A 19,904-nucleotide genomic window follows, 5' to 3' on the forward strand; every position below is an offset into this window, starting at 1 on the left:
TCAGCATCAGATCTGAGAGGGATGCCTAAGAGTGTTATTTTCTAGCTCAGAGGCTCTGGCACGGAGGTCACATGACTGTACTCTGCCACAGAACTGTAATCTACTTGTAAGTGCTTTTCCATCTCCTCTGATTCCCTCCATTTCCATTTACTACCTGTTTTGACCCATACCCTTTCCCCTATGATTGGCCTTTCTGGCTCAGTAGACGTATTATAAACCCACAGGGGCAGTAAAAACAGCAGCCTTGTTAGCACTTCTCCTTGGACTGACTCACAGGCTGATATTACAGGATTTGACAGATAAAGAATCACAGGACACATGGCCCTGTGTTTAGAGATAGGCCTTAATTTATCTCTACGGGTGAAGCTATGACATACCCCTAACAGTCTTTAAGAATATGCACTGTCAAATTTAGTAGTATTAATATTGTGTTTTGTGCATTTATAACACTTTATTTTGGTACATGTAACTTTAAACCCAGGCCTGGGACCAGTATAGATCAGGCAAAACAAAAGAAAAAATTTGTGAAATAGGAAAAATATATAGTTCTGTACTTGGCGTCATCTCCCATCACCTCATTCCTACGTCCCAATCCTAGAACCTTTGCCAGTAGAGTCTTCGCATTACTTCCTATCATAGTCAATATTAGCACAAAATAATTTAACTAATTAAGCTAACCATAAATCTTTTCTTTTCCTTACCAGCCATTTTAATTAACTAGTGTGTCAATTCCCCATTCCAATTTTCAATTACATCGCTGCTCTAAGGATGCTAACAAATGTAGTAGGTCCATGAGATATTTCTTGTCCATTTCTGTGTTATTTATAGCAGTGAAATGTATACAGTGGTCAGAATATATTGAAGTGGACCAAAAGATGGGGAACTGGCTGCTCCAAACTTTTAACTGTACTTCCCAATATTGCTTGAGTAAGGTTTAGTGTTGAATAGGCATCATCTTAGTTAACACTCATTTGCAGTCTCTTGGGGCTTCTGGTAAAGGTCCAATATAATCTACTTGACAGCTAATATGGCAGTCCTTGTCTTTGGGAAATTTTATTCACTGCCCTGTTTATTTTCATTTTTAAAATTTGCTTTAAAATAAAATTCACCAATTTTAAGTTTCAGGAAATATATATAGGCATGTAGCCACCATCATAATGATATGGAATATTTCCACCCCTCTAAAAAGTTCATGAGAGAAGTTGTAGGCTGTTCTTTTCCTGCTTTACAGTTAGTCTTTCCCCCAACTCCCAGCATCTGGCAACCAGTTATTTACCATGTGTCTGTATAAGTTTCTATTTTCAAAATGTCATATAAATGGAATAATTATAATACGAAGCTTTACTTGTATCCCACTATTGTGATGCGTTGCAGTTTTATTTTCATTCAATTCAAATACTTTCTTCTTTGACTAGTGGGTTATTTAGAAGTATACTGGTTAATTTCAAAGTGTGGGGGATTTTCCAGATATATCTGTTAATTTTTGTATATTCAGAGAACATACTTTGTCTGATTTCAGTATGATGACATATACTGAGACTTCTTTTATGATTCACAATATGGTTTATCTTGATGAATGGTCCACGTGTGCTTAAATGTGTATTTTGCTGCTAATGCATGAAGTGTTTTATGAGGGGCAAGTAGGGTGAGTTGGTTGGTAGTGCTGTTCAAACTTTCTATATCCTAATAATTTTCTGTCTACTGTACCTGGTTTAGCTATTACTGAAAAAAAAATGTTGAAAGCTCTGTGTATAACCGTGGATTTGTCCAATTCTCCCTATATCAGTTTCGTGTTGTGTATCTTAAGGCACTGTTATGGGTGCACAGATCTTTTAGACTGCTATGCTCTCTTGATAAATTGACCCCTTTATCACTATGAAATGTCCCTCTTTATCCCTAATAATATTCCTTGTTCTAAAGACTACTTTGTCTGACATTAATATAACCAACTCAGCTTTCTTTGAATTAGTGTTACCATGGAGTATCTTTTTCCATCAATTCACTTTTAGCCTATTTATGTCTTTACAATTAAGGCAAGTTTCTTATAGAAAGCATATAGTTGAGCCTTCTTTTTCATTTTTTAATTGAATCTGCAAATCCCTCCCTTTTAATTGGAGGTGTCTGAATAATTTACATTTAATGTAATTATTGAAATGATTAAGTTTAAATCTACCATCTTACCTTTTGTTTTCTATTTTTCTCATCTGTTCTGTTTGTTTGTTTTTTCCCTTTCTTGACTGCTTTTGGATTATTTTACAATACTCAATTTACTCTCCTACACACCTATTTTATTTTTTAGTGGTTCTTTATGGTTTACATTTTACATCTGTAAGTTATCAGTCCACAATCAAATAGTATTATATAATTATGTATAATTTAAGAATCTTACACATTGTACCTTCATTTCACTGTCCTTTCCCCCTTATACTATTTGCGCTACTATAATTATATATCTACTTCCCATATAAACCCCACAACTCACTACCATTATTTTTTCTTTAAATAATCTAGCTAATCTTCTTAAAAGTTAGGAGAATAGATTTAAAATTTATCTACTCCATTATTTCATTGCTCTTTATCACCTTGTAAGATTCAAATTTCATCAATTATTATTTCCTTCTGTCCAAAAAACTTCCCTTAATATTACTTGAAATGCAGATCTAAAGGTGATGAATCCCCCAATTTTTTTTTTTTTTTGTGGTACACGGGCCTCTCACTGTTGTGGCCTCTCCCGTTGCGGAGCACAGGCTCCGGACGTGCAGGCTCAGCGGCCATGGCTCACAGGCCCAGCCGCTCCGCAGCATGTGGGATCTTCCCGGACCGGGGCACGAACCCGTGTCCCCTGCAACAGCAGGCGGACTCTCAACCACTGCGCCACCAGGGAAGCGCAATCCCCCAATTTTTGTACATCTGAGGATGTCTTTATATGGTCTTCGTTTCGAAATTTATTTTTACTGGGTATAAAATTCTTGGTGACTTTTATTGATTTTCAGTACCTTAAGATATAAATTCATTGTATTCCATTTTGGACAGCTTTTGAGACAAAGCCTGTTGATTTTTTTATCTTTGCTTTCTGTATAGAATTAATTTTTTCACACTGACTGCTTTTAAGATTTTCTCTTGACCACTGGTTTTCAGCAATTTGATGATAATGTGCCTTGTGATTCTCCTCATGTTTCTTCTGCTTGGGTTCATTGAAATTTTGGATCTGTAGATGTAGAGTTTTCATCAAACTGGAAAAATCTTTTGCCCATTATTTCTTCAAATATTCTCCCCATCCTATTTCCTAGGACACTACACCTAAGTTAGTCTGCTTGTTATGGTACCACAGCTCACTGATACTGTGTTAATTATTTTCAGTCCTTTTTTTCCTCTATGATTCATTTTTGACAGATACTATTTGTCTTCAGATTCACTCATCTTTTCTGCAATGTCTAATTGCTGTGTATTGTTCATTTCAGATAAGGTATTTTTGAAGTAGTATTTGGGCCTTTTTATATTTTTTATTTCTTATCATAATCATGTTTTCCTCTAGTTTTTCGAGCATTATGATCATATTTATAGGAGCTGTTATAACTTCCCTGCCTGCCAGTTCCAAACCTGGGTGTATTTTGATTGATTTTCTCAGTATTAATCACATGTTCTTCCTTCTTTCCATGCCTGGTAACTAAGACACAAGGCATTATGAATTTTATACTGTGTGTTGGATTTTATTATTTTCCTTTAAATAGTTTTAGATTTTGTTCTGGCATAAGTTAAGTTATTTGAAATCAGTTTGATCCTTTTGAGGCTTGCTTTTAAATTTTGCTACATCAGGTTCATAGCAGCCTTTAGTCTAAGGCTCATGACTACTAAGGTGATACCTGTTTGAGGACTCTACCTGATATCTGATGTATGATGAGGTCTTTCCACTGGTGGAAACATGGATGTTTCCAGTTTTAGGTGAACTCTGGAAATTGTTCAGCCTACTGTTTTTTTGGGTTTTTTTGGTTTTGTTTTGCGGTATGCGGGCCTCTCACTGTCGTGGCTTCTCCCGTTGAGGAGCACAGCCTCCGGACGCGCAGGCTCAGCGGCCATGGCTCACAGGCCCAGCCGCTCTGCGGCATGTGGGATCTTCTCAGACCGGGGCACGAACCCGTGTCCCCTGCATCAGCAGGCGGACTCTCAACCACTGTGCCACCAGGGAAGCCCCAGCCTACTGTTTTTTGATGATTCTTTCTTCAGCTGGAGGTAGCTCCCTTTCACACATATGCAGATCCATACTCTGCCAAAGACTGAGAGAAGCTTTCTATAGGTCTACAGAGGTTTCTCTCCATGAAGATCCCTCTGTCTGGTATTCTGTCCCACAAAATCTCAGCACTTGGTCTCTCTGAATTGTGATCTCTGTCTCCTCAGTTCAGTGAAAACTGCCTGAGCTCTCTTTGGGTTCTTTTCCCTTATGTTGCAGTGTAGAAATTACCTCCAGGCAGTTAGCTAAGACAATTGTAGCACTCACCTCACTCATTTTCTTTCTCTTAGGGATTACAATTTGCTTGTTTTAGCTCAGGTCTCCACTCAAATTCAGATTTCTTTATGGTGGTTCTGTGAATAGTGATGAACAGCATTCCTAAATGATGAATATGTTTTTGCCTAAATCCACAAAGCCCTTCTAGTCTTAGATTCTTGTTTATTACTGAATCCTGTGGGAGATATCAACTTAATTCTCAAATTTTGAGGAACGTACCATGGTTGCTCCAGCCCATATAATTCCCAGGAAACTCAAAGACTGAGCTAGCCCTTGAATTTCAGCTGGATTTGTCAGCCCGCCTCTATTTTTCATATATATGATATAGTTCTTAACTCCTCCTGAGTTTCTTCCTCTGAAGAGGCAATTCTCACGATTTTATCAATGCAATGCACTAACTTGGTTGGTATTAATGTTTTTCAAGTCCAGGTCTTACCTCACTGGATTGTGATGATGAATTTAAACATTACAGTGGCAGCACAGTAAATGTATATTGAGTTCCAGTCCATGAGAATGGAACATATTGTACATGGATGGACTCTGAAACTGGTGTTGTAAAGTAGGTGTTGGTCAGGGCTATAATGGCATACTAGTCCCCCTGGTCCTTTTGCACTTCCTGTTTATAGTCTTTTTATATCAGGTACAGCTATAGCAATAAGAAGCACTACCTTGTATAATCCTTGATTGCATATTGTTAACCTCCAGGAACTAGCCAGACTAGATGATTAAAAATGAGCAGTGATCTCCTACTGACCTCCTGGAATCCTTATTGCTTAATGTTTACTACTAAGAAGGGCCTGGGCAATTCCAAAGGTTTCCATTTAGCATAGCCAGTTAAAACAAAATGAAGCGACAGACTTAGTACACATCCCTGTAAAAAGGGTAAGGGCAACATATACACATAATATCCATACCAATTATGCATTCAGGTAAAGATGAAATGACCACAGGAGAAGCTCAAGAGTTATGTTTTCCAATTTTTATAATTTCCAATTTTTAACCTTAGCCCTACTTTGGTTTTCTCCACTACAGCATTCCTATATACCACAAATTTCACCCTCAGCCTTTCAGTGCACAATTCCTATCTTTCACAGGGGCTACATAGGATACTGAGCCCAGTATCTAAAAAGTTTTGCATTCCACCCCAACAGTGTATGTAGCCTAAGATTCCCTACTAGGGACTGGGCAAACAGATCTGACTTCTCAGTGTTTTTCAGATTCTACGGCTTTCTGAGAGAATAAATTCAGTCCCCTTTTTATTTTCCATTGTAAATCATGATCCTCATAATTGGGCTAAATTTCTCCAGAACAGATAGAATGAATTTGCTGAAGCATTTTAAAAGGTGGTGCCAGGGGCTTCCCTGGTGGCGCAGTGGTTGAGAATCTGCCTGCTAATGCAGGGGACATGGGTTCGAGCACTGGTCTGGGAAGATCCCACATGCCGCGGAGCAACTAGGCCCGTGAGCCATGGCCGCTGAGCCTGCGCATCTGGAGCCTGTGCTCCGCAACGGGAGAGGCCGTGACAGTGAAAGGCCCGCACACCGCGATGAAGAGTGGCCCCCGCTCGCCACAACTAGAGAAAGCCCTCGCACAGAAACGAAGACCCAACACAGCCAAAATAAATTAATTAATTAATAAACTCCTACCCCCAACATCAAAAAAAAAAAAAAGGTGGTGCCAGAATGCCTTTCCCATTTCCTAAAACTAATAGTGCTTTATTAGATCCTTAGTAAAAACTTCATCAATTTCCTACTTTGTCAACCATTTTTCATAAGTCATCTGAAACAGTAACTGGTTGAGCCAGTTACTGTTCTCCTATCTTTTCATTTCTCTCCTTTTTTTCTTTTTTTTTTTTTTTTTGGTGGTACGTGGGCCTCTCACTGTTGTGGCCTCTCCTGTTGTGGAGCACAGGCTCCGGATGCGCAGGCTCAGCAGCCATGGCTCACGGGCCTAGCCACTCTGTGGCATGTGGGATCCTTCTGGACTGGGGCACGAACCCGTGTCCCCTGAATCAGCAGGCGGACTCTCAACCACTGTGCCACCAGGGAAGCCCATTCACTTCTCTCCTTTTTGCCTCCTTTCTTTTGGATAGCTTGGCAGTTTTTTCACAATGCAGCCCTATGCATGGTAACTAAGCCAGCAGATCAGTTACTGCCCTGAATAGTCTCTTGGCTTCCCAAGAGCAATGTTTTCATGATGACCTACTCGCATGACTTCATCATTTGTGCCAATGGCATCAAATTATGTGTCTCCCTCTGGTCTTAATAAAGCCAGTCTAGGGTTAATTGTAACTCATACAATTTCTATTATTGCTTTGGAAGGAGTATTCCATTTGTAGTTCAAGGAAGGGGTGAGGCACCTACTCTTCTCAGGGTAAGATTGCCAAATCCTAACCATAATGCACTATAGCAAGTTAGTTGTCATACCGTTCAGAAGTATACAGAATGGACTGTCATATCATCCATCTGCTCACCCTAGATACTCCTTTCCATTCAACAATGTCTAGAATAGTGATATGGCTTCCTGATTGTTAATTCCAAAAATCCATGTCAATAATCATTCCCCAGGCTTCTGCTGCTATTTTCTATAAAGAGCACTAACTCTTAAACAGAATACTCTTAGCATTGAGTAGTCACCTGACCTTGGTCTCCAACTACCTGTACGGTATTTCTACTGATCAACTGAGTTACTTTGTTAGCAAATATATATGGAAGCAGAAGGTTTTCCAGTGATGGGTAAAGATAGTCTCAAGCTTTTTCTCCAACTACTATCTCTTTTTTTTGTTTGTTTTTAAATTGTCCTGCTTTTACCGGGGCTGCTAACAATAGTTAAGTCCTCATCACCATTTTCTACCCTTTTTTTTCTTGCCAAAAGGTGTCTTATATATCTGTGGGTCTGAAAAACAAAATCCCACTGACTAGGCCAATTTGCAATAACAAAAGACTGTTCTGTGAAATCAGACTCATACAAACCAGAGACCTTACCTAGTAAGGTCAAGCTTTACTAATAATTCCAAGGATACAAGCAATCAAAGGGCCAGGTGAAGCAGGGAGAGGGCCAGAACTATGAGTGAAGCCCTCCAGGTGTTTTCTGGTCACACTGAACCTGACGTGAACCAGGTCAACAGGTAAGGTCTCTAAGCAATGCATGTAGCTTACATCACTTACACAGAAAATAGGTACCTCAGGCATAAAACATCTTGATTGATTTCCTATTCAGGTAGTTACATACCTTACATGACATGTTCCAGGAAGCCATGCCCCCAAACCCAAAGATTCCAGGTTTGTTTACCAAAACCAACCACAGCAACCAGATACGTCCTGTTAAAGGCAGTTTAAAGATAAGGACTCCTCCCCACTAGTATATATCATTAGTGATTTTGTTTTGTTTATTTTTGTCATGACATCTGTAATTAATGTTTATAAGGAGATTTATATGAGTTCTTCCTTTTTTTCCAGGGAACTTACCCCAGTTACTGGAAAGAATGGGTTACAGATCTACTACTTGATCTTTTGTTCCCAGTAATTGTGGGATCTTCTAATCAATAACATCTCCTATGTCCTTGAGAATCAAGAACATTTTTCACTGTGGAAGAAAGCACAGATGGAAGACAGAATAATTCCAGTCCTTATATAGCCCTAAATTTGATTTCAAAATATCATGAACTCCTGAGGTTATACATATACACATACATATATATCATTTCCCATTAAAAAAACACCCAAGGCCTTCTTAAAGAAATGGATGTTCTAGGTCTGGGGCAGAAAATGTACAAAATGACACTATATGTTCATAGCAGTACTATTTATAATGGTACCAAACTAGAAACTACCCACAGGCTATGGAAGATAGAATGGACAATTCAACTGTGGTTTACTCCTACAATGGAACACTACACTATAAGGAGAAATGAGCAAACTATTACATCATTCAATAATGTGGATGAATCTCATAAGCATAATGTTGAGCCAAAGAAGCCCGACACAATGGAGCCTATACTCTATGATTCGGCCATATAAAATTCAAGAACAGGAAAAACGAATCTACGGTATTAAGTATCAGAAGAGCTATTACCTCTGGGAGGGCAAGGCAAGTATTGACTAGGGAGATATTAGCAATATTCTATATCTAGATTTGGGTGTTGATTATATAGATACGTTCACTTTTTGAAAATTCACCAAGTTGGACACAAGAATTTGTGCAATTTTTTGTATTTATGTTATACTTCAATAAAAGGTTAATTAAAAACAAAACAAAACATGAAGTAAATCTACATTGACATGGAAAAAAAAAAACTCCAAAACATATTGTTGAGTGAAAAATAGGCAAGTTGCCCATCAATATACAGAGTAAGATACTCTTCATATAACATTTCTATGTAGAAGTACTGTGATTGTTTTATGGCTTTTTAAATATTACATATACACATACCAAAAAAGTGATTAAAAAGATGATCAGCATCACTCTGGTGGGTATCTCTGGGAAACGGAATCATTGGCAGCAGAGGAGCAGATAGAAAACACATCAAATCTTTTCTGTAACCATGAAAATTTAACATTACATGGCAAGAATGTTTTCATGTAATACTCATACAATTAAAAATAAATATTTCTAAAAGGCAGGATTGTTCTTAAATCCAATGTGGAAACACTTCTTTAAATAAGTCTAAAAACCAGAAACCTCTTTAAGCACTAAGCCATTAATGTGAAAATTTCACGAGTTCACTCACGCCTGCAAGACACCAAGGTTGTCTAACACAATTATTCGAAATTTGTTTTTTATACGTCCATATAGAATGAACCCTTTTATAAGACCATTCCATAATCTCACGGGCCACAAAACTTTGCTGACCCGCTCTGTGAATGGAAAGGTCCTATTGTCCCATTTTTTGTTTAAAACTTTTTCTGAAAATTTTAAAGTGTGTGTGTGTAAGCTTGGAAACCTATATTGCATCATTTATGTTTGTGTCTTTAGAAGGAATGTGCCACTCAACAAATCTTTCTTTAATAGTGTTCTTGAGAATAACTTTCATCTTTGCACACCGATAGGCAATCAATAGAAACTATGTGCTGTAAATGTTCAAATCGGATCTATACTTTTGTCATTGGGATGTCAAGGACAAATTATCTCAGTTTTATATTTTACCCAAAAGTTTAATACAGTTAATCACCATCTCCAACCTTTACAGAGAGGCGCACACACATCCACACACACAAATGAAAAGACAAGCAATATCAGCCACGTACTATAATAAAGGTGGCAGTAAGGTCATATTCTATTGCTCTGTCTTTCTAACGGGGCAAGATCTCTCAGGGTTCTAATACATTCCATTTTCTAGTAGTAAAAGGGACAGAATATGTACTGTCCAGTGAGGTGTCACATGAACTTCATTACAGAACTATGCAATCTGAGAAAATCCAAAAGAGAGTGAGCGACAAAGAAAGTGAGAGAGCATATTCTGTATACATTCATATAGAAACTCATATGACAAATATATCCGTAGTGAGAACTTCAATCATAAGAGTTATTGAGGAACATTTTCTCAGAAATGAGAACACAACACCACCTCAATGTTTTTCTTTTTAACAGCTAAGGAGATCAACTGCATGCTCTCTAAATAAGGCTTTCCACTAAAGATAACACCTCAACTTCCACAAGAAGAGAGTAGCTTTGTGTTTACCAGGAAGAAATATTATGGAATCTTCCTTTTAATGCTGTTTAAAATGTGAAATTATCTGTGAAACCTTCCACAGCTTTGGACCTTGTTATTTTAGAGATCAGCAAGGTGAACACTCTCAAATGAGGTACATGTTTTAGGCTTTGAGAACCCTGAGGCTCCAGGGCATTTACTGTAATAGGTTCATGAAATAAATGAATTGGGCTCAAATCCCACGGTTTCTTGAAAATGAATGTAATTATAAAAATTCAAAGCAACAAATTAAATGTGTTCGTATGTAATATCCATTTTTGAATCAGATTACCACCTTGCCTGTTGTGTCTATGCTAACTGATCAAACGACATTTTCTCAAACGTGAATTTCTCATCATCCTCAACAAAAACCCACTACGCGGCTTATTTCTGATACCACAAACAAAGACAATCCTTCTATTTCAGCATTATTCAAAGTATGTTAAAAAAAAATACAAGGAAAATATCATGTGTTGTACCAAATACAGATTTTAAAAAGCTTCAAAAAAAAATCAAACTACATTTTCTGTTTCCTATGAATATGAATTCCATATCTTATAAAAAGAACTTAAATTGAAGGACCACAATATAATACCAGTTTTAGAGGTAGTTATATATACTAAAAAAAGAAAAGAGTCTCACTATTAATCACTTTGGTTAATAATCAAAAGCCCATTTTAAAACTTCCCCTTACTCAATTTCTTCAGCTTGTGACTCCACATTTTTATATTCTAAGTCATTCTTCCTTTTTACTTGTAATTGCTTATTAGTGAACTCAGATTATCTGTGTGGTAACAGACAGCTCCCTTGGAATTCTGGTTACATACCTAGAGCTGCTACTTTGATGATGATTGCTTGAACGTTAGATGATATCATCTCTCGGAGCAAATCTTCCTGGTTTCTTTGCCAAAGGTAAGCTAAAGGCTGGAGATTAAGCCTTTTACACCTATAACATAATTTTTAAAAAATCAGATGATATCTTAATGTTCTATACTTGGATCCATAGCAATTACTTTGATTTTAAACATACTGTTTCTCTCAAGGATTTTAGCATATAAAATACTTTTAAAAACACGTTTTGCATAATGAAGTTTATATATACAACATAAATATATTTAATTTCCATGGGCTATGCATAAACAGATAAAAATGAAATCTCCAGGCAGAGAAGAAATATTAATTTTAGTAAGACTCTAAGTTTAGAAATCTATGCAAAAAAGCTTCCAAATGCTAATGGATGTTTATTCTTGTTTTAGAACTTTCTTGGGTATCAAAATTGTGACGCACAGGAAAATACATTTATCCTAATAAAATAATTATATATTGATTACATTTATAATACCTATGGTTATATGAATTATTCTTATCTAATAACTCTGAAATTTTTTTTAAGAATTTGACTCTGAGAGGAGGAGGGATAAATTAGAAGTATGGGAGTTAACAGATAAAAATTACTATACATAAAATAGATAAACAAGGGTTTACTGTATAGTACAGGGAACTATATTCAATATCTTGTAATAACCTATAATGGAAAAGGATCTGAAAAAAATATATACCTGAATCACTTTGCTGTACACCTGAAACTAACATACTATTGTAAATCAACTATACTTCAATAAAAAAAGAGAAGGTAAAATAAAGATATGTTAATACAAACAAAAAGAATTAAGAAAAAGCATAATCATAATGACAGCAAAAAAAAAAGAATTCGACTGAGTGAAAAGAAAATAGTAAGAACAAAAAGTACATTCATTGAATACCTACTATGCTGCAGGTATTGTACTACATATTTTACATTATGTTGCTGTAGAAACAATGCAGATTTTGGATTCCAGACAAATCTGAGTTTGAAACCTTCTTCTACACTCACTAGCTGCATGACTTTGACAAGTCAGAGCTAAGCTCCAGGCTTTTAGTTTCCCAGTTCATACATACGGACAAAAATATTTCCTTCCAAAGTTCTTGAGAAGATTAAAATATTAGAAAGTGAAGTCATTCATTATTCCTCTTTTCTTCACATTCCACATCCAATCTACCACAATGCAGAATATGACCACTCCTCACCAATACCACTGCTAACATGCTGGTCTGAGCCACCAGTATCTCTCCTAACTTCTTCCCATTTCCATTCTTGCCCTTTTAAAATCAGTTTTCAATATAGTAGCCAGTGTGACCCTTTTAAAACATAAACGGATCATGGGATTTCTCTGCTCAGAACTCTCCCCATTACTCCTAGTAAATTAGACCTACATGGATCTCACCCTGGTTGGCTCTCATACCTCATCTCCCACTTCTCTCCTCTCACTCCAACCTGCCACCCCTGGCCTGCTCACGCTTGCCTAACACACTTGCCATGTTCCCTACCTTCCTCCCTTGCTTTATGCCTTTGCTTAAATGTCACTTTCTCAGGGAGGACCCATTGATTAAAATTAATGTAGATAAATTGATTAATCGATTAAAAGTAATGTAGATAAAAAATGTAGTACAATACCTGGATAAAATAGGTCTTCAGTAAATGGTAGTCAGAGCCAAGTGCCTTGCTCAAGTCACAGAGTAAGTGGCTGAGATCAGATTTCAAATTAAAAAAACATATCTCTAAACCCCATCATCCCTAGTGTCAGTAAGGTTTCCTGGCTGACTACTCCAGCACACACTGAACTCTTTCTCAGATAATCCCACTACCTATTAAATGTACCACACGTTTAGTCATTTACTCATATATGGTCTTAGAAATATCACTCTTTTTTTCATGCACATATACCCTGACCTTCAAAGAAATCAAAATCTTCCTGAATGTAGAGACTTTTATCAGTATATAATTTACCTTTGTAAAATGTCCTGAGCACCTAAAGCAATGTGGAGGCAGTTAATAAATACAAAAATAATAAAACTGTAACTCTCCATGTAACACAAGCATTAGATTTTGCTGTCCTATCACCAATCTTTAATGCCTACTAATCAAACTTCTCTCCACCTTTTTCAGCTAAAAGGTTTTTTTTTGTTTGTTTTGAAAAAAAATTTTATTCCTTCCAGGCCTTATTGCAAAATTCTTGATTGTTTCTTCGGTATCCCTGATCTTTTGGCTGTTTTTAGACTTAAGTCATACTTCTTTACCTATTTAAATTCTTTTAACAGTTTAAAATATCATGGCTGGGGCTTCCCTGGTGGCGCAGTGGTTGAGAGTCCACCTGCCGATGCAGGGGACACAGGTTTGTGCCCCGGTCCGGGAAGATCCCACATGCCGTGGAGCGGCTGGGCCCGTGAGCCATGGCCGCTGAGCCTGCGCGTCCGGAGCCTGTGCTCTGCAATGGGAGAGGCCACAACAGTGAGAGGCCTGCGTACCGCAAAAAAAAAAAAAAAAAATCATGGCTGAAATAAGCTTCCTCTGTAAATCACTATTGTATTTGAGCTTGTGACATCTATTAAGTGCTTCATACCTTGAAAATATAATGATGCAACACTAACTACAAATTGAAGATCAGCTAATTCAAAACTGAGTTTGTAGACCAACAGACTCCCAATAACACTGCTTTACAATTTTCAAGGATTATTACAGATGTGCTTTATGGTATATAATCTGGGCATCTTAAACCATGTGTTGAAGTGCACCTGAGACTGCATTTTGAGAAATAGCTTGAGTAATCAATGGGCCCTTCTCCCATTTAGATATTGCTATAAGGCAGCTTCACCTCAGGAGCACATTTTCATTCAGCTCCTTAAAGCTTTCATAAATAGATGTCAGCCCTATCTGCAGCTTGGCTACCCAGTGAACCATGTAGGTTTGAACTTATTCAAAAATAAAGATTTTTAAACAAAATAATTCTCAGAGAACATGACTTAAAACTTGATGAGAATAATATTATTTTTAACATATGGCTAAGGGATATGCAATCCATTTCCATCTATAAATCAGCTGTTCTCAAATGTAGGCAGACAGAATGTAAGGAAAACTTTTTCCAAATACACGTTTGACCTCCTCCCCCACTTCCACCTCCACTCTCCATTCTCCAGAGATCCTGATAGTCCCCCAAATATGAGATCATCATACTTCTTTTTGTTTATTTATTCTTTGCCCTGCTTTCCCTTCACTTACTTTTAAAATTCTATATATTTAACTGCCTTAAATTCATTGTGGAATTAGAGAGAAAATAAATAAAATAAAAAATAAAACAAGTTTTCAAGTCTATTAATATGCAAGTTTTTAATGAGATAGTCAATATGAATGTTTCTTTGTCAAGAACATGAAACTATTACATAAATACAGCCCTTATCTTATTCTCATTTACCCTTTTAAATGGCAAAATCATTTATTTCTACGTCGAACTGTGCTCAAGATTAATAGTGAAGTCCTTATTTTCTGTTTTGCTAATATAATGACATGTAAAGTCTCTACACAATACTTTATTTATCCGAATAAATTAAAAATGAAAATTAAATTCATTTGTGGGTGTTTTGCCAAGCCAACGTTTAATAATCATTATTATTATTTTTAAAGATGTTGGGGGTAGGAGTTTATTAATTAATTTATTTTTGCTGTGTTGGGTCTTCGTTTCTGTGCGAGGGCTTTCTCTAGCTGTGGCAAGAGGAGGCCACTCTTCATCACGGTGCGCGGGCCTCTCACTATCGCGGCCTCTCTTGTTGCGGAGCACAGGCTCCAGACGCGCAGGCTCAGTAGTTGTGGCTCACGGGCCTAGCTGCTCCGGGGCATGTGGGATCCTCCCAGACGGGGGCTCGAACCCGTGTCCCCTGCATTAGCAGGCAGATTCTCAAACACTGTGCCACCAGGGGAGCCCTTATAATCATTATTTTCATCTGACCTTATGTTTTTTGAGTAGATCAAAGGAGTTGACTATTTCGGTACCTGTACAGACAATGTTTTACTAGTACTACATTGCTTGGGAGGTGGGGGAGATGGGAGGAGCAACAATCTAAAAATTCCTTTAAAGTTGAATGGCTTTTTATAGAAGTATTTCAACCTCATGAATATTTTTAGTCAAGAACTGAATTCTAAGGACCAAAGAAGAGATTTCTTAATACATTTTTTAAAAAATATTACTGCACTTTTATTACAAATGATGATAAGATATTAAAAGGGTGTACTAATTCAAATAAGGAAAAATTGAAAATAATACTTTGACTTCAAAAAAATCTGTTTCAATTTTTTATTATAAATAATTTATTTTTCCTTATGGTAAGTAAGTAAGTTTTCTCATGTGTTGATACAAGGATAGAAAAAAAGTGAAAGTGCAACTTTTGTTACTTAGGGCAATACATTTAGTTTCATGGGGCATGTAGAATACCGTATCTATTTATTATTTGGATACAATTATCTATTTATTTATTATTGGGGTATAGTTGTTTTACAATGTTGTATTAGTTTCTACTGTACAGCAAAATGGAGTTCCCTGGGCTATAAAGCAGGTTCTCATTATTTATCTATTTTATACATATTAGTGTATATATATGTCAATCCCATATTGATTTTTTATTTATTCACATTCTTAAAATACATAAACTTTAAAAATATAGGACAAATTAACATTTTCTTACACATTTTCTACTCGAACATGCTGATAGTCAGAGAGTATAGCACCTACTGATATTCCCTCTACTTCTTCTTTTTCCTGAAAATAAAGAAAAAAATATGATTAAAAAATAAATAACATGTGGCTCTGTATCATTTTTTAAAAATTATAAATGAAACGTGTTTCATTTAGAAGACCACCTTGAAACAGAATAACTTACTGGAAATGCAATCCACATTCAGAGATAAAGAAAGTATATTAAAAATATATATATTTAAGTCACCCTCTCAGCTCTGGGGGGAAATAATTATTCTTTTTACCTAAAATCCAAATAACTGGAGACCATTTTCCATGGAGAAGATAAAGGAAGCACTTCCAAAATGTTTTCTCACTTGATATATTTTTAAAGATTCACTGATGTTTGATAGAAATTTCCAAGAAATTTCTATTTAAGGACAATGTATTCCCAGGTTGAGTAACTTTTTTTAAAAAAATTAAGCAACGGTATAAGTAGACAAAGGAATACAATGATTTTAATCCGTATCTTAAAATGATTGACATAGGAGCATCCAGGAAGCAGAGATGATAGAGGCATTGCCTGTATAACAGTACAGAATAGTGGATAAAGAAATCTAGGATGAGAAGGAAGCAATGAATTATTATCAGTAGAGCTGAGAACATCTAGCAGTATATCCAGCAGAGTCCCCCAGGGATGAGGACTAGTCTACCCAACATAGCCATTAATGACATGGAGGAGAATGAAAATTCAAATATGATCAAGTCTACAGATGATACAAAGCTAGGATGGATTAAAAAGAAAAGAAAATCAATCAAGTACCTGGATGGATATGGACAACCTGGGGATTTGAAAGGACAGGTCTAAGATGAGATTTAATGCAAAGAAGAATAAAACAATACCCTTAAGGAAGAATCACACACAACACAGGTATAAACTAGGGAAATGTTATCTAGAAAACAGATATGAAGAAAGTGACTGGGGGGTGATTACTAATAACAAACTGAATAGAAATTCTCTGAATAGGCATAAAAGAAAAGTCATCCTAGCTTATGGAGTACAGAAGAAAACTACTTCAGAGAGATGACTTCATTATTAACACTGGTCTTTCCAAACTTGGAAACCTACAAAAAAGAACAATAGTGTTTCACATAAAAATAAATGTAATACTTGGAGACATTCTAAAATAACCCCGAAATGTCCTAAAATGATGCCATAATAAATAAACAAAAATGCACAACAGGAATCTCTCATGTCTTTGAAGATAAAGCCAATTTAAAATTTCCCCTCTAAAATGACAGAGAAACATCTTCCCAAACCTCCCCAAAATAAAATGATTCTTTCTATTAGATAAGGATTCCAGGAAAAGAGCTATTTCCTTTGCCTTCCTATTTCAGCAACTTTGTGAGAACATTTGCTTGTAACCTTTCTCTAACCTTCCTAGCCATTTTCTTTTCATAAAAGTCATTGTATTACTAGAAAAAAGCATGGCATAGTGATCCTCATTAAATGCAAATATGGCATAGGATCATAGAGTAGTGAATAATGTTATCAAAAATCAAAATTTTAGTTATATTCTTTTTACCATATATTGTTTAACTGCCAAAAGAAAATATAAGGTACTGAATAGTATGTGTGTGTGTGTGTGTGTGTGTGTGTGTGTGTGTTTCTCTATAGATCATGAAAACAAACACAAGTCATTGGTGTTTTTCTTTCTAAACTAAGTCAAGCCACTGTTAAAATAATAATTGGCATTTACTCTCCACTTAAAATGTGTTAATGTTCTATAATTCTCATTTAATGTTCACTACAACCCTAAAATAATTATTTAATTCTTCTTAGTCTACATGCATTGTGAACACTGAGTAATATAATACAGATAAGTAACAGTGACTAGCATCTAGTGAGCACTCAGTAAATATTTTCTTCTGTCATTATCATAATCTTTGTTATCAATAATACTTCTTTTATAACTACTTCTGTTACTACTTCTACTATTACTACTACTGACCACCACCACCACTACAACTAGATAAAGGCCTAACTTGACCAACAAAGCCCTTCATTCCTGGGCTTTATCTCTTGCTCATTATCACTTTTTAACTAGCTTACTAACCCATGATAGTTAATTTTATGTATCAACTTGACTAGGCTAAGGGGTACCCATTGCTGGTAAAACATTATTTCTCTGAGGAAGTTTCTGGAAGAGATTACGATTTGAATTCGTAGACTGGGTAAAAAAGATTGCCCTAACCAACGCAGGTGAGCATCATCCAACCTGTTGAGGACCTGAATAGAACAAAAAGATAGAGGAGGGGCACATTTACTCTCTGCTTGAGCTGGGACATCCATTTTCTTCTGTCCTCAGACAACAGTGTTCCTGGTTCTTGGGCCTTTGGACTCAGAGTGGAATTTACAACACTGGCCCCCTTATTCTCAGGCTTTTGGGTTTAGACTGGAACTATATACTACCAGCTTTTTAGGTGTCCAGCCTGCAAATGGAGAGCATGGGACTTCTTAGCTTCCATAATCAGATAAGTTAATCCCTCAAAATAAATCTCTTTCTATATATCTTTATATATCCTGTTGGTCCTGTTTCTCTGGAGAACTCTGACTAATACATAACCCTTGACAACCAACTCTACAGTCCAGTCACAAATGTTTCCAACCTAGTGAGCCCTGAATAATCCAAGGATAAGTAAGACTTCTGTTGAATCCTTAATCATTCAGAACATACTACTAATTTTGAAGTGAGACCTATAAAAGATAAAAATCTATCACACAGTCAATCTACTCTGCAGAAAATACAAAGCTAAGCTCAGGTCCCACCTGAGCTACCAGACTACCAGAATAAAAGGTGTTATACCGAGGCAGCATAAAGACATAGCCAAATAAATCACCCTGTGACATAACTGAAATAAAAATAAATGTGCTGCAGGGACTTCCTTGGTGGTCCAGTGGGTAAGACTCCACGCTCCCAAGCAGGGGGCCCAGGTTCAATCCTTAGTTAGGGAACTAGATCCCACAGGCATGCCACAGTGAAGATCCCGTGTGCCACAACTAAGACCCTGTGCAGCCAAAACAAATAAATATTTTAAAACAAACAAACAAATAAATAAATGTGCTGCAGAAAACAGTTAATATAGAATCTGAGACCCAGAAATTTGACCAGATTCGAACCAACTTCCCATGATCAATCCCATGCCCACTAAGCAACCTTAGGTTGCCTTGTTACTGTCAAACCCAGAAAGATTATGCTAATCCATAAAAACAAGCATTCTCATCCACTCAACAAAAATGGTCTACATTATAAATCAACAAACTGGCATTCAAGCCTATACATTAGTCTTAAATGAATTTGGTCTGTATTTGTCTATACTAAAGAGACTGATAACTTCTTGGTACATTGTCAAAATCAAGTCTCTAGTCTGGAGAGCTATACCACAGTACTCACCAAAGTAATATTTCCAAGCTTAACCAGCCATGTAACCTCTTCTAACAATAATGCTAATTGTCATGTCATCATTCTTTAATGGTTCACCTAATATTAAAACATGTAACCAAAAATGTTTTATATGTCCATACTATGTACCAGTTTAATAAATAAGATTAGCTCTACTGTTGGGAGATTAAGGCACCAAAACTAAGTAATAAAGAAAGTGATATGAAAGCAAAAAGTTGGGGAAGGTTTCACAGAAGTAGACTTCAGGGCCTACTCATCAAGGATATATTTGATTTTGTTGAGAAAGGAAAGAAAGGTAGTAGGGAACAATTCAGACAGAGTGAAGAATATGAACCAAGGCAACAAAATAAAGTGTTTGGCATATTAGGAGGCGGTCAGCAGTGTGGGGTAGCTGGAGCTGAAAGCACACATCAAGAAGTGGAAGGAAAAAGGATGGAAAAGCAAATTGGGATCAGATTGGTCAGAAATGTGGCTTGCATCCTGAAGGTAACAGAGAACCCTTCCCTGTAGAAAATTTTTTCTGACCAACTCCTGCGGTACAATTCACATACAATAAACTGCATCTATTTAAAGTGCACAATTCAGTGAGTTCTGACAAACCCACACCCCAGTGAAACTGCCACCACAATCAAGATTACTAATTACTCCCAAAAGATACCTTGTGCCTCTTTGCAGCCCAGCCCTTCCCCTTTACTCCTGGCTTT

The 19,904-nt window shown here is 36.6% G+C and overlaps 1 protein-coding gene across 10 annotated transcripts in view; it reads right to left on the bottom strand.

Moving 5' to 3' along the window:
• Nucleotides 1-19,904, bottom strand: part of DPH6 (diphthamine biosynthesis 6) — a 456,227-nt gene that overhangs the window by 334,299 nt on the left and 102,024 nt on the right. For all 10 annotated transcript variants that reach the window (XM_027083817.1, XM_027083818.1, XM_027083814.1 and 7 more), the window contains 2 exons: nucleotides 15,747-15,820; nucleotides 11,021-11,139 (listed from right to left, as the gene is read on the bottom strand). In XM_027083817.1, coding sequence (XP_026939618.1) covers nucleotides 11,021-11,139; nucleotides 15,747-15,820 — 193 coding nt within the window. The remainder of the gene's footprint in view (nucleotides 1-11,020; nucleotides 11,140-15,746; nucleotides 15,821-19,904) is intronic.

This window comes from Aethalodelphis obliquidens, unplaced genomic scaffold (genome assembly GCF_003676395.1).
Source record: "Aethalodelphis obliquidens isolate GAN/ISIS:26980383/991018 unplaced genomic scaffold, ASM367639v1 scaffold51, whole genome shotgun sequence".
In the NCBI taxonomy this organism is placed as follows: domain Eukaryota; kingdom Metazoa; phylum Chordata; class Mammalia; order Artiodactyla; family Delphinidae; genus Aethalodelphis; species Aethalodelphis obliquidens.